The sequence below is a fragment of the Anguilla rostrata genome, chromosome 2 (genome assembly GCF_018555375.3).
Source record: "Anguilla rostrata isolate EN2019 chromosome 2, ASM1855537v3, whole genome shotgun sequence".
NCBI lineage: Eukaryota > Metazoa > Chordata > Actinopteri > Anguilliformes > Anguillidae > Anguilla > Anguilla rostrata.
Window position 1 is genome coordinate 43,902,847 of NC_057934.1, and position 15,226 is coordinate 43,918,072.

The window sequence follows — 15,226 nt, forward strand, 5'->3', positions numbered from 1 at the left end:
AACACTGAAAAAGTACATTTTAGGCATTTTTAACTCAAGAATTCTACACAAGTGTACAAATTCTCAAGTGTACAAATTCTGTTGTTACTTTATTTAGTCCTGGCTATGGTAGTGTTACTTTATGGAATTTGGGGTGAGGGGATAAAGTGCCCATTTGCCAGGGCATTGCACCTGCAAAGCTGACAAATGCTGCAAGCCACAATAAAATTCTTTTGGAATGTCTTCTTGGTAAGAAAAGGTATAATTACATATAATTTCAATATTATGGTTTAAGGTAGTAGTCATATAGAAATCGTAATTATACGCATGGATGTGATCACATTTTCCTGTTAATTCATCACCTGTAAAATTTGGGCAAATTCTATATGAAGAATATTTTCTTGGAGCAAGGTTTAAACTCATATTTTGTCATTAAATAGAAACTTTCAAATTTTTTCAAACACTTTTTAAGCTTTCCAAATACAAGAGTTATTTCTATCTCTGTAACTTTTTTTTATTATACTAATGCAAGCAACATACGTGGTAAGTAAATGTCACATTTTACAGCAGTTTGAAACAATCTGCTGCTCCATCCACTGTAATTTCAGCTCCTTTGTAGAACTTTTTTTTTTTTGCCCCTCAGCCATACAGTTTATGTTCACAGTGCGAGAGATAAAGCAGTGTTCAAGCAGTCGCTGTCATGTACTCAGATCCGACTGAAATAAATAGACTCAAGGGAACTACAGTGCCTATAGTCTCTTGGGCACTGGAGTTACAATTGGAAAATTACTGGCCTGCCATCCACTGTACTACTGACAGTAATGAAGGTCATTCCTACAGAAATTCAAATAATTGTTCAGTTAAACATTATTTTGTGTTATGGTTGTTAATACATATATAATTATCTGTTCTTTGAATGGTTTCAAGTTTTCACCTCCAAAATTAGATAGTTCACACCCCCAGTGATCTCTTAGCCCTTTGTGTACCTCCCTCCTTTTTTAAAGTGCTTCCTGGTATCTGGGTGTCTCGTGTCACCTTACCTAAGACCACAAGAAGTGTCACGCACAGCTTTCTCTTCAAAAAGTGCTGGTAAGTTTCCACTTGATTGTCATTGATTGGTTGTTTAATAAAAATTGTGGTGTTTTTTTTATTTTTATTTATTCACTGGGTATTCTATTTTTTTTTTTAATGAACAGTGCTTATTTATACTATACTTGTCTATATAAAATATATTTTATAATCTGAGAAAACAGATTATAAAACAACATCACTTGTAATTTTTTTTTTTTTTTTTTTTTTTAGAAAAATGTTACGGTTTGTTATGGCAAAGTGCTATGGAATAGTGCAGTGCATATTGTAGTTGTTGTTGACTGGTGACTCTGACAACAGTACAGAAAGGAGTTTCATCAGGGGATTTAATTTAGAATCAGGTTGCATGTGCACAGTGTCATATGCATTGAAAAAGGCACAAGTGCTTTGTCTTTTGAGTGAGGCCACATAATCATGTCAGAGTTTTAGAAATCAGTAAGGGGCTGAAGCCCTTAACACAAAAAGAATAAAGAGTGTGTAGGACCCTGAGCCTGAATAGATTGTAATAGCGATTATAGTTTGTTTACTGGTAACATACTGTACACCTGAAGTAGACAGACAAGTTATAACAAGTCAAACCAGAAATGAGCAGCATTTTTATTATTTGTGCAAAAGGACAGTATAATGATCACCTAAAAGTATCACATGCACATTGCACATAAGCATAGTTTTACGCCATAATTATGTCAGTTGCGCTTGTCAGTCCTTGTGGGCGTGGTAGGGTAGTGTCTTGGAGGATTATTTTCACAGTTATGTAGTACATTCTTGGGTGTTTTGCAGCTGTACACCTGTATCTGATCCAACATTAAGGAATTCACGACTGTACTTTATTGAACCTACTTAAGTGGAAAACAGCAGTTGCAACATATATAGAATTCAAGCCTTGCCGAACTGCTGTTTTTAAGGACTGCTGTGATTAGGTAAGAATACTGAATGTACCTGTTGTTATTTTTAACCATTGATTAAGAGGACCATTTGTCATACATGCAATAAAAAATATAGAATGTTTAGTAAGGATTTTGAGTGTAATTTATTTTGTTGCCATGACCCTTTATTATTTTAAGCAACACTGTTTTGATATTCATATTTGTAATACCCACTGTATCAACATATGTACTACTAGCTGTAGTTTCAGTGCAGGTTGGAAATGATGTATTCTGACTTGCAAATATATGTGATTATGCTGGTGGTTTATTATTCTTAATAAATTGTATCTGTAAATATGAATTTTGAGAGAGGTGTAATTGTGTTTCTTATAGACTAACATTGGAAATACATGACTTAATACAGCATGTTTTATTTCAGTGAAATGGTGTTGCATGCTGATAGCAGTCTTGTGCACCAAAAATAGGTATATAAGGAAGCTTTTTGCATTCCCAAAGACAAGTTTGCTTTTTTAATGTTAGCTATCTCCAAGCAAAGAATTGTCTAAAGCAGTAAGGTTAACATTGCCCCAGCATTAACTAGCTATGTATGTTAACTATTCCATGCCCACGTCTTAACAACAGATTAACTTGTATTACAGTGCAAAATCTTATTGATTTATTGAAGGGGTACTCATAGTTAAAACAGTATTAAAATATGAAAGATTCTGTAACCATGATCTGATCTGAAATAATATTCCAGAGCCTTGGAGCCTTTTTTTAGTGCATGTTTTCATTGAGAGGACAAGTATCCCCATTAATTATGATATTTTTCACAAACTAATGTATTTATAGTTTTCAGAATTAACAGGAAGACAATATTTAGGCTATGTGTCATTTGAAGAAAAAAACAGAAAAAACAGGCAGTTTTTGCATTGCACCCACAGATTACTGGAGATATTGACATGCACATCATGTTCTGCTGTCAACTTCAACATGTTGATTCATATACAGTGTACACATTAAGTAAACCAGAAGCTTTCAGTATTAATATATGAATACATTTTGTATGTATACAAGTTGAATTTGTGAATGTTTCAAATGTACCTTGTGATACAAAATTGAACTGTTTTTAGGTTATTATCAAATAAAAACAAAATATTCAAGCCCTATCTATAAGTAAAGTGCTTGGTATTTTGACTAGCACAAAGTATTTGCAAAATGAACTGCTCTCCATGAATTAGAGATGTGTTGTTCAGGTGTGTTTCCATTTGTTGAATACAGAATTCTCAGTCCTTCAATGACCAACATTTCACTGTCATCATGTGGCCCCATTTTCTCCTCATCTACATAGGAGCCATAGGATTTGGTGAGTGGGATGTTGACTAAGTTGTCCAAGTCACAATCTTTATATTGTCACTATATTATTCCAGAATAAAAACTCTGGTCAACTTGAACATTGTTTAATATTTTTCTTTTAATCTTTTTTTAGGTTGCTTCAATAAATATGTGTCTTCTCAGGTACAGTTGGTTTATCTTATAGTAATGTAATAATTTCACTGTGTAATGATGTATTTAACTATTCTTTGAATTACTGTTTTAGGTGCAAATAATTCTGCATAAGTATTTTATTTAAATGATGTGGAATACAGAGATGTGGAAAAATGACTTATTTTTGGTTTTGAATAAATATTGAAAGTTCAATCTGTTATTTGCTATTTCGTGTAAGAGGTTAGACCTATCTACTTTTAGGGATTGGTGAGGACTAGATGAGAGTTAGTTCTGTTCCAATATGTAAAACCATAGAATTGAAAGAGGTTGTACTTTTTCACATCACTGTAAGTACTATTTTCATAATTACCTTTCGCTGATTGTTTTTCGTCAAATTAAAGCCACTCCTATATGGCTGTGAATCTGGCATGTCTGAGTGTGGTGCTTCTGGGACATCTTCAGGCCAATTGAAGATTATTGTTGATGCATAGTATATTAATAGAGGGGACGTGCATAAATAATGTCTAATCATTCAAAAATCTTACTGGGAATGTCCAGCTGTGTTTAGAATAGAAATAAAAACATTGACAGACAACCAAGTGAAATGCAAGTTAGCATTCCTACCCATAAGAACACAGTCAATACATTTATATAATATTACCATGTTGTGCATGTGCTGTAATGAGACCACAATGTGGGAATAGTTTGGCCATCCTTATATTGGTAAAATAAAATTGGAAAATATAATTATCTTTCATTCCATCAACGGCATTATCCATTCAATTAGCAAACAAGAAGGAGTGAACATTGTTAATGGAATAAGTTCATATATTGCTAAGCTGACAAAGGAACCGAAGATTGCAATTCCAAAATATCCAATTACTCTCAAGCTGTAAATCTGACTTACTCATAAAGTAGGGGCCATTTTGTTGAATGTCAGCAATCTGTGTTGTCACTATGGTATGTAGGAATTATTTGCATGAACAGGAGATAACTTTAATTTAAAAAAAGTTACTCATAGAAACATGTGGGCACGTGTAAAACCAAACACTTAAAAATAAAAGGCAAATTAACACTGGAGAAGGCTTTTGTATACTTCTACTTTTTTGTCTAATTTGTTAACAGTTGAATGAGAATTGAAACAAGCACCATGTACATGTGTACTTGTATGATCACTAAAAATCCGTGTGTCTTGGTCAGAAACTAACATGGATATATGTTTTATGTTCTGTTTCCTAGTGTCTCCCAATGTATCCCAATGGTAAGGTCATACACAGGCATAATTGTATGCTTTATGTTTAAAGAGCAGTTCCTTATTTAATTACGCCAATTTCCCAAATAACTATATATTTTTTTTCTAGGAACTGAATGTTCAGGCACCAACAGGTGAGTCTTGGCATACCCTTGATACACTGACTCATCAATATGCAAGCAGAATATCACATCAAAAGTACAAACTGTAAATACTTTATCAAAAAATAATTGTTCCAATGATATGTTCTGTCTCACCAATTTAAAGTTCACCTTCTACCAAAATTAGTTGGTGAACTGTGTTAATAGTTCCTGAAGCACTAATTACAAATCAAACACTTTTGTTGCACAGGTCTATTCTATTGAATGCATGCAATATATGTAATGCTGACCACATTTATGGTTTCATAAAATAATGTTTAAAGGTAGCAATCTGTTTTCTGAAGTGATAATAAGTTGCGGGTGTGGGCTATTTTAACACAAAATATAACACTTGCTAGAGATTGTGGAGGGGTGGATAATTCTCAGAGAGCATGATCTAAGCTACCTGGGATAGAAAGGGGGTGGCAGGGGAAAAAGTCCCCATTTGTGAGAATCTACCACTTTACACAATGTGACTGTGTTCTTTGTTCCAGCACTAACAATGGACATGGCACTGCTGGAATGTGCAACAGCACTGTTACACAATCTGGATGTTTTCCTGTGAGTTTGCCATTCATACAATTTACTTCTTTTGTTCGAAGTGAGTACTTGTGAATCTTGTCTCTTAACCCCTTAGCGCACATGCCAAATCTTGCCAATCCTTGCCCATTTAGGGGGTACCCTATTTAAAGCTTTATAACTCCAGATGTGAACATCACACAGACTTTAAAAAAGGCTTAAATGAAGCAAGACATTCCTGAAAGAGTCATTTTTTTCTCTTTTGCACGTGTCCATTCTATTGTGTGCATGGAGTAAATTAAATATGGACCATGTATATGTCGACAATACAACTATACAGATATACAATTCTGAGAGGACATGCGAGCTACACTACCTGGGGCTGTAGGGAGGGAGTGGTAGATCTGAAAATAACTACCATCATAGAGGAGAACACACAATGCAACCCTAAATAATGTGGCCAACTGGAGAAAGAGATGAAAGGCAAACTGAATCCTTGCGGACACTCAGGCGACATTCTGAGCCTCTTTTATGTGACGCATACACGCATGATGCATGCAATGTAGATAAGGCTTTAGACTTATGTCAAATGGCAGTTCCTGCTGCACTCCCTTTTTTAATCTTCATATTTTGTTGAATGTGAAAAGCGGTCACGCTCATCAGTCAAAATAGCTCTGACGTTTTGAGAACAGAAGGAAATTCTTTACATAGCTATTCTTCAAATTCCACGCATTGTGTATTTGTGTGCGATCAGTACATGTTGTACAATGGTAAAAAGCTTTCAATCTTTTTCCATTCTTTGTTGTACTTTTTTCCCTCAAGTCAACAACTTCAACCGTGAGAAGCTTCTTACAGTGTGTTGGACTGCCTGTCATCATGTCTGAAAACAGTGTGGATCACATGAAGAATTTGAAAGGAGTAATAGACACAGCCTTGGGTGTCTACTCCTTTATGGTAAGTTACACTGTAGCAAGCACACTCTTGTACTGTTCCATTCATTTATGAATGTGATGTTGTGTTACAGCAACACCATGAGAAATGTCATGTTATAAGTAACTACTGTCACGGCTGTTTTTCACATAGAGATCCAGCTTCAGCCAGGGCCCCATCCTGGAGCTGGCGGGCGGGATCGGTGTAAACACAGAAGCTGAGCAGTTCCATGATTTGGATTTTGTTAAGCTGTGGTTCCAGGTCAAGCTAAAGCCTCTTCTGTCAACTGTGACTCGAAAGTTTCTATCCTGTCTCAGCTCCAAAAATTTCAGCTGTGAGACCTACCAGGCTGTGTATGGTTCTCTTTATTTTTTCCACTGTTATACGTATGTTGTGTTTGCCATTGAAAATCTATATGACATTTTGCCAGTCAGGATATTTCTCTGGTCTGCTTTGGTGTATTGTGTTCAAATGTGTAGTTACCTTTGCATTCCCTTGTGAAACAAAAGTGATCAAATGTTTTCAAGATTAAACATAATGACTCTGTTATATTCTGCACTTTCTGCAGGGTGAAAGAGTTAAGCCTTCATTTTTCAAACATGGACCCTGTCCGGCAGAGGTGGATCTACATGTTTTTCATGTACCCCTTCCTAGCGAGGAATGGTACAGCAGGTGTTTGCCACTTACAGATTTCTAACCTCATCTTTTCAGATATTGGCAGTTGTCATTCTGTAATACATTTATACACAGATATTTATTTAATGTGTAGCTAAATCCAGTCAAACATGGTGAGGTGGAAAAACACCCACAAAATAAATGGTAATGGTAAATGGACTGCATTTATATAGCGCTTTTATCCAAAGCGCTTTACAATTGATACCTCTCATTCGCCAGAGCAGTTAGGGGTTAGGTGTCGTGCTCAAGGACACTTCGACACGCCCAGGGCGGGGTTTGAACCGGCAGCCCTCCGACTGCCAGACAATCGGTCTTACCTCCTGAGCTATGTTGCCCCAAATAACAAATAGCAACATCAAATTTTGAAATCCTAACAGATGAATGAAAAAATCATTATATCAATTTTTCAAAACTCAACACATAAATATTAACAAAAGACCACAAAAACATAAAACTTCCAGTGAACCATAAAAGGATTAATGATTTGTCCTGTTGATGTCATACATTCATTCAATTTTACACTTGTGTTTTCAGGAGCCTCATTTATAGAATTTGTGCGAGTTTCATAGGAAAACGTATAATTTACAAAGCAGGTATATAAATCAAATGTCGGTGTGGATTTTGACATAAACACAATTTAGGATTAAATATGTTTGACATTGTATTTGTTTTATATATGAGGCCCCGGTAAGAGGTGGGAGTAAGTGTCATCTTATTTGTTAAAGCAGCAAGTCACCGTTCTCTGTTTTCTTGTTAAAGGTTGTGTTGCTCATTTGGAGAACAGTGAAGACTGGCTCATGAAGAACTTTGGGTCCTTTTCTGCCATGGCCCATTTCAAAGACTTCACAGCATTGAACATTGTTTTCAGTGGAGTAAGTTCTTATAAAATATGTGTAATTTACAGGAATTTATCGGCATTATTTGGTACGAATATAAGGGCAACATACATTATTAAATGAATGGCTTGGCTTGTCCTTTCAGCTGGAAGTCCTGCATCTTCTCACACCAGAGCAGAAGGCTGAGCTGATTCTGCACCCGGAGGTCGGTGGCCTAGACAATGGGGCCATCAACCTGGTCTTTGAGAGCTTGATCAAACCTCTGCAAGAAAGCCAGCACATGAATGCATCAAGACCCCTTTATAACATGACCACATCGGCACCCATTCTCCATGGATCCACACCGGGGCCCAGCCATCCCATGCCGAGTCAACATAATGGTCTTAAAACGGTACCTTGTGGGGGGCACAATTTGTGGTGTAATTATATGAACTATGCATGAGCAATCACAGGTTGGCCAATGAGCTAAAGCGATACCTGCAAACTAAAGTGTTCACTGTTGTCTAATTTCAGGCATTAAATGGCTTTCTGGTGTTCTTTAAGCCACTGGGAAGTTTTGTCAAGGAGTTTGTATCACTCACTCATCAGGTACTGTGCTTTTTATCCAGTTCACATACACACAAATGTGAAATCATCCATTTTCTTTTGCTGCCAATAGTTTTAACCTTTGAAACAGAATATCCCAGAAACCACAGGTATGTCCTCACTATAATCGGTCCGAATGGAACCACAAGCCTGACTATGTTTATTGATAATAATTTTCCATAGCACTGCGCTGTCCAAAGAAGGCAGGTCAGTTGTTCCTGTGTAACTGAGCAGGAAGACATGAAGTGTACTCCTCTAACACAATGGCTAGCTCAGTTGGCAGACTACAGAATAAAAACAAGCACTGACTGATTTCAGGTGCTTTGGACGAAGGTTTATGCTTCTCAGCATTCTCCCAAATTGATCAAATATTGTAGCAAGAGACGGGCCTACAAATCTGAGAGAAACAAAACAAAAATGGATAAAAGGGGGTCATAAAATGAATATACCTCCCCTTGTGTTTTCACAAACAATAACACATTCACAGAATTAAATTTCTAAGTCAGTTACACCCACACTTTTATTTTCGTCAAAATTCAAAAATGTTCAAAAACTCAGTCATTTTCTTTTTTGTGGACAATTTCCAGCATGATCAGACTCAAAATAAGTAATTGACTTATATGCATTTATATATGCATTTATATTATATTGATTTATATTAGTGTACACAAGAAGTTAAATTACTATGTGCCAAAGAGATACTTTAAACTGATGCAATTGTTCAATCATATAATGTAAATAATGGATAGAGAATAGTAGAATATAAAGGATAGATCATTATATGTAGATTTTATGGGTGATATATCTTATTTTCTTGATAAAAGATGTAAGATGATTATTGTAATTTTGTTTAGTTCAATTCCGTATTTTTAAATATATTAATTATCCATGAAAGCTGATTAAGGCCTAGCAAGCTTTTCTGCATGTCCTCCTAGGACATTTCATTTATTACATTCTATATGGTGACACATTTACTGTTCACTGCAGCCAAACTTGACCTCATTGAAAAGCACCACACTGGCCCAGGCTATGATTAATTGGACCCTGGCAGAGCTGGCCGGACACTTCACCGAAAACGGCACAGTGGAGAGTGAGATTAAGCCGGCCCAGTCTTCCTCATTTGGCAACTTTGACATCACTGATATAGATGACTGGTTCCAGCAAGTAGTGGTTCCTGTATTAAAACGCTTCCTGCCTGACAGTCAGACTGAGATCCCAATGGACCTCACTGCTGTCTTCTACAACCTCTTGTGAGTATGATATCTATGTCTAGAACTTAAAGAATACTATCTCATAAATCCCATTTGGCAGTTTACTTTACACTTACCTAGAGCATCTTTTGAATACAATAACATGACATAGCAACTATATATAACATATTAACAAAGGTGACCATAGTATTATACAATTATTTTTGGAGAAATCTTCAGTATGAAAGATTTTAGCTAAAAACTTCTCAAAGAAAATTTCAAAGACCTCTTTGCCACTTCTCAGCCTTCAGGTGAACAAAAGGCCACCTTTCTGTACACCTCTCTGTATTAATCTCTTCGAGATGAATAGTACTGTCTGTTGCATCTTCAACTCAACAAAGAAAACTAGCAAGATAGCAAGCTACTGTAGCTAGCTAGATTGTGTTTTCCTCAAAGTAGCAAGGGAAATGTGGCATGTGTAGCTAAGGGACACCGCAGTCAAACTGTATTATCGTCATGTGAAAAGATTTCATGGAGAATAAGGAGATTAGTCTTGTCTAATTTTCTAGTTAGCAAACTATCTACCTTACCATTTATTTACTGCATCATTAATATTTGTGTGCGTATCATTTTATAAAAGCAATGAAAACTTCAGTTGTCAGATTTTTTTACCTAGATTTTTAAATTCTTTGTTTGCTAAAGAATAAGGCATGTCTCAATAGCTTTTCCTCCTTGTGAGTTTGAGATACAGTTTCAAATTTTAGAACTTGAGAAGTATCTAAATTACAGTATAGTTTTGTATTTATTTGTGTTAGTTTTGTTTGTATTAACTCAGTGTCAGTTTTTATACTTTTAAAATTAATTTTCTTCTTGGGTATAACAAAAACACACAACCAAAATCATCACCCTAATAATAATATTTTTCCCTAATACAAAGTCACAGAAATCCCTGTAATTCTGAAATCTACGCTTTGCTTGCATTTATTTGTTTTATTTTATTTTATTTTATTTTATTTTATTTTATTTTATTTTATTTTATTTTATTTGCAGCTCTTTGACTTCCAACCTGAATGCTGGTGAATCTGATGCACCAGATGAATGCAGTGTCACCATTGAGGAACACTCATGCTCTGTGAGTTCCTTTTCCCATCATGTTATCCAGGAATAAGTTACTAGTTATTATAAAAATGATGGCCTTACTTCACCAGATCCCAGCTTGGTTCCCTGCAGTTGTAAATGTGGTCAGATCACTCAGTTGCACTTTTGTTATAACAGTTATGACAAGTCATCTGATGCAGTCATTCTAGAACACTTCTAGGAGGATTACTGTTGACTTCCATCAATCGTCATCTCCTGAGGTGTCATAAAATCTTGCGAAATGGAAACAAACATCAGCCCACACACATTTTTTTTTCATTCTAGCCAAGCTAATGTGCCAGTCTCCATGTTGAAATAATGTTCTATAGTATGCACAGCATTTTGTACTTGTACACTACTGTAAACTATCCAGCATTTTTGTACTTGTACTTGTAAACTATCCAAAAAAATTCAGTGGGATAAATAAAAATAACACTTTCCTCAAATTAGGTTCATTGATCACCAATCATGAGATAAAGTTAATTTATCTTATATTTGGTTTTAAATTAAATGCAATGTTTGCCAGAGGTTTCCCGGGGAAGTTTAATCTGACCCTGATGATAACAAACACATTTGCCAAATTCATGCACCTTTACCACTATTTGCTATTCTAAAATGTGGTTGGGGTGTTTCTGGGTGTGGCACACTTGAAATAATTTAGGAAACATTAGGAAGAATTGCTTTGGAGAACAAAGGTTAATTTGTCTGTATTGTTTGTTGTAACTTGGCCTCATTTTGATAACAGTACTTATAACGGCATTCCTAGAGTTTTAATTAATGTCATGTAGACCGTGCTCTGTATGTGTAACTCATTATTTTTGTGCATTGAAATTGTGCTTTTATTGAAATATTGTTTCTTTTTGTCTTTTTGTACTGTGTTTGTTATGAGTAACTAATAATGATAATAATAATAATAATAATAATAATAATAATAATAATAATAATAATAATGCATATAAATGTATGAACCATGAGATACATACATAGTTACAAGTTAAACTGTAGGCAATAGCTAACTGGTGTTTGGGGTTTGGGTAACAGCAATAGCTTAGGTGGGTGAATTTCATGATTGGTGACGACAAAGAAAATGAGAACCTTGTCATAAATATTGTTTTTTCAAGCTGAAGTGACCGTTTATCTTTTGAATGCTTGTAGAGAAATACAGTTATACTTCCTCAATTCCGGGCGCAGATATTACTTTATTTTAGTTTTTTTTTTAAAGCATAGCCTATATTATTTCATGTAGAGAACATATTTTTCATAGATTTAATCATTTGTTTCCTATTCCAGATTCCCAGTGCAGTAGAAAATCTGGCTTATGTCTTAAGATGTGTTAGCCACACCAATCTGACCTTAACTGAAGAAAATATGAGGGTGCTTGTAATTGAGCTTTCACAAATGCTCAACTCATTGGTTGGACAGTACTCCACATTGGTAAGATAAAAATAATTACTTCTTTTTTTGTTAATACTTGCTACGATATAAAGCATATGTAATAATCTTTGTTCTAACTAGCACTGTATCAAGGCCATTTAAAAGAACATGGAAATCAACAGAAGTTATTTTTGAGTGTTAAAACATATTTAGTTACTTCATTAGTCTGAAAGGTTGTTTCATTTCAGAATTTCAGCGCTGCTGAGTCCCACTTCATGGATTTGTTTGGAAAGCTCCAAACAGGCAGCTTCACCGATGAGAATCTTCATGATGCGGAGTACATTGGGCTGTGGTTTCAGATAAAACTCAAGCCCCTCCTGCCGTCTGTGTCAAAAGACTTCCTCTTCTGCCTCAGCAACAAGAATTTCAGCTGTGAAACCTTCCAAGTTCTGTATGTGTACACAGTGCTTTCTGTATTCCTAAGGAATCTTCTCATGTGATTACTGTGACTTAGACATGTGTCCCTTTATTAAGGGCTCAAAACCTTGCCGATGATGGTTTTCAAAACTAGGATCAGGCCTGCATGTAGATAACTGTGAACAAAGTAATGCAGCAGATACAAGTGATAAAGAAGCAGCTGGGCTTGCACAGTGCACAGTAATGCACAGTATAACTGAAAGAATAGCCACTGATGCATAATGTCACTGATTAGGAGAGATCAATATTTCAATACACATTTTGAAATCTCCCATCTCCTACCAGGGACGCTATCATTTTAAGGTACTGTTTTAGTGTGTTACAGTATGTTCTCATGCTGATTGCATGCTCTTATTACCCCATTTTCAGTGTCATGGAGCTGAGTGATCACATCTCATTAATGGACGAAATGAAGCAGCAATTAATATATACTCACTTTATTCACCCATTCCTGTTGCGACACAAATATTCAGGTATTGTTGTCAGTGGTTGTTTGTGCTCTTTATTATGCACAAAGCATTTTACCATTACAGCATGAATGTAAATTAATTTCTCACAGTAAGTCATTTTAATGTGCTTTTATTTAAGATTCCAGCTGCATTTCCTCAACAAGCAGTCTTGAATGGGTGATTGAGAATTTTGGAAAATTTTCTGTCTTTGCACCTCTTCAGCACTTCTTTGATTTGCATTCAAACTTCTCTGCTGTAAGTATTACCAAAATGCAATTGAAATGAATGAATCCCACTTAATGGAAAAATGTAGAAAATATTCTACATCTCAACATGCAGAAAACATCCATGGTCAAAATAAAGAATCAATGCAAAACATACTACTATACTAACATCTGATTTATTGCCACCAAAGAACTGTATGAGTTTAGTGCATTGTATGGTGTCTGTAGTCATGGTATTCTCCTTTATTCAGCTGGAAGCCTTGCCTGCCCTCTCAGCAAAGCAGATGGCAGAGCTGGTTGCATCTCCTGAATCTGGACCTCCACAGAAAAATGTTGTTATCAACACAGTGTTTGACCACTTGCTGGAATTGCCAAAGGAGGGAAACCTCAAGGAGTTCCTACATTACCTCATCCTGTTTTCAACAGAGGTAGTGTTTGTAATTAATTTTACTCATGTTAGTTCATCAGCTTTGTGGTGCTATTTTGTTTATCTTTAATTAATGGTTGGTTTTCCCAAAATAAACATTGAAAAACAATTTTAGATATTTAACAATAAGGCAATGACGAAATTGGGTTGTTTCACAGCCTCTTAAAACTCACTAATTCTTTTTCAGGCACTAATCAGCTGTGAATCTTACAATATAATGTGAGTATCATGGTCAGAAACACAGTGGTAAGTGCCTTGAGTGTCTATGAATGATACATGGTTTAATAATGTAATCACTATTTACCTCATAGCCTTGGGAGGCTGGACCAGGCCTTGCCATCAGTGCCAAGGGAACTTGAGCCGGTCATACGGGCCAGTATGAATGAGCTCATGCAGAGAGCTCCTGAAGGTCAGTGTGCTATATTATGTCCAATTATTTGTATGTATTAATACAGTGATAATTAATTATTACTAAATTGCGCAAATTAATTCGTTTCAGCTTAGTGAAGCTGATGTAATTTAAATAATGCTCTACTGTATATGAATGTCTCTTAATTAATTTTTTTTTTTTTTTTTTGAAGATTGCATTCTTGGAAATAATGGGGTAAGCCTATCTTTACTTGGAAGAAAAACTTGAATATGTATTTGTTGGAGTCATTGCTATTGGAATATTCTTTAAAAAAGTGTTATTTTCTCAAAACAGACCAGTGCATCATAGATGCAATTATACATGCATTAATGAATAATCATTTACAATTCTGCATATGTAATTTCATACTTACTTCTTTTCAGTGCCCAGTGACATCATACAATGGTAAATTACATTTTACAACAGAATTCAGTTACATCTTTTTGCCAGCATTTCATTTCAATATTTGTATTTATTTATTGGTATTCTTGTGCTTTTTGCAGAAACCAGAGTTTGCGCCAGAGTCAACAGGTTTGTTCTGTTCATATTGCTTAGATTTTTTTCTTTTTCTTAATTACAACTACAGCAGTGTTGAATGTATGTGTAAATTAAATCCAGTATGAGACCATACACAATAACAAAGAGTGTACTCAGTGAATGTGAAATGTATTTATTTGTTCAGCACTGTACTCCAACATTACCTGGACACTGGAAATATGACCAACATGCTGTGCCACTTCTCCATCGATCAATATGCCTGTTCATCGGTAAATTTCATCACTTTCTTCTGCCAATTAATGATAAAATTATGGCTATTGCAAAGAAATGCATCTTTAGGAAAGATGTATTAGGCATGAAATGAGGTGTTTCCCGTTTATTGTTTTGCCTAACTTAAAAATTATTTTTTAAACATTTAATAGTGAATAATCATTAACTGAAAGTACAGTTTACTCATTCATAATGTTGTTTTTTATTCAATGTCTTGTCTTACATTCCGAATGTGAAGCTCATGCCACTCGGAGCTGAAAATCTTGTCACGCTGCTAAAATGCAAGTTGCCCAGAAACATGATGGACTCCAAAGAAACTTGGAAAGTGTTCCTCACTAAGGTCTCTGGAGTCCTTGATGAAGCTCTGAGCATCTTCTCTAACATGGTAAGAAAAAATCATAAATTACTGTAC

The 15,226-nt window shown here is 35.4% G+C and overlaps 1 protein-coding gene across 6 annotated transcripts in view; it reads left to right on the forward strand.

Moving 5' to 3' along the window:
* Window positions 1-1,746: 1,746 nt before the first annotated feature.
* Window positions 1,747-15,226, forward strand: part of mslnb (mesothelin b) — a 28,011-nt gene continuing 14,531 nt past the window's right edge. For 3 of the 6 annotated variants that reach the window (XM_064322419.1, XM_064322420.1, XM_064322421.1), the window contains exons 1-26: window positions 1,749-1,988; window positions 3,216-3,300; window positions 3,424-3,452; window positions 4,662-4,683; window positions 4,784-4,808; window positions 5,309-5,375; window positions 6,156-6,287; window positions 6,417-6,616; window positions 6,832-6,935; window positions 7,698-7,810; window positions 7,920-8,165; window positions 8,288-8,362; window positions 9,347-9,609; window positions 10,600-10,681; window positions 11,977-12,120; window positions 12,309-12,511; window positions 12,907-13,010; window positions 13,126-13,241; window positions 13,462-13,638; window positions 13,825-13,856; window positions 13,949-14,046; window positions 14,219-14,241; window positions 14,430-14,451; window positions 14,550-14,577; window positions 14,729-14,813; window positions 15,053-15,199. In XM_064322419.1, the coding sequence (XP_064178489.1) occupies window positions 3,255-3,300; window positions 3,424-3,452; window positions 4,662-4,683; window positions 4,784-4,808; window positions 5,309-5,375; window positions 6,156-6,287; window positions 6,417-6,616; window positions 6,832-6,935; window positions 7,698-7,810; window positions 7,920-8,165; window positions 8,288-8,362; window positions 9,347-9,609; window positions 10,600-10,681; window positions 11,977-12,120; window positions 12,309-12,511; window positions 12,907-13,010; window positions 13,126-13,241; window positions 13,462-13,638; window positions 13,825-13,856; window positions 13,949-14,046; window positions 14,219-14,241; window positions 14,430-14,451; window positions 14,550-14,577; window positions 14,729-14,813; window positions 15,053-15,199 (2,583 nt within the window). In that variant the 5' untranslated portion in view covers window positions 1,749-1,988; window positions 3,216-3,254. Of the gene's footprint in view, window positions 1,989-3,215; window positions 3,301-3,423; window positions 3,453-4,661; window positions 4,684-4,783; window positions 4,809-5,308; window positions 5,376-6,155; window positions 6,288-6,416; window positions 6,617-6,831; window positions 6,936-7,697; window positions 7,811-7,919; window positions 8,166-8,287; window positions 8,363-9,346; window positions 9,610-10,599; window positions 10,682-11,976; window positions 12,121-12,308; window positions 12,512-12,906; window positions 13,011-13,125; window positions 13,242-13,461; window positions 13,639-13,824; window positions 13,857-13,948; window positions 14,047-14,218; window positions 14,242-14,429; window positions 14,452-14,549; window positions 14,578-14,728; window positions 14,814-15,052; window positions 15,200-15,226 lie in introns of all 6 variants that reach the window. The other 3 variants (XM_064322422.1, XM_064322416.1, XM_064322417.1) reach the window with 3 other exon arrangements.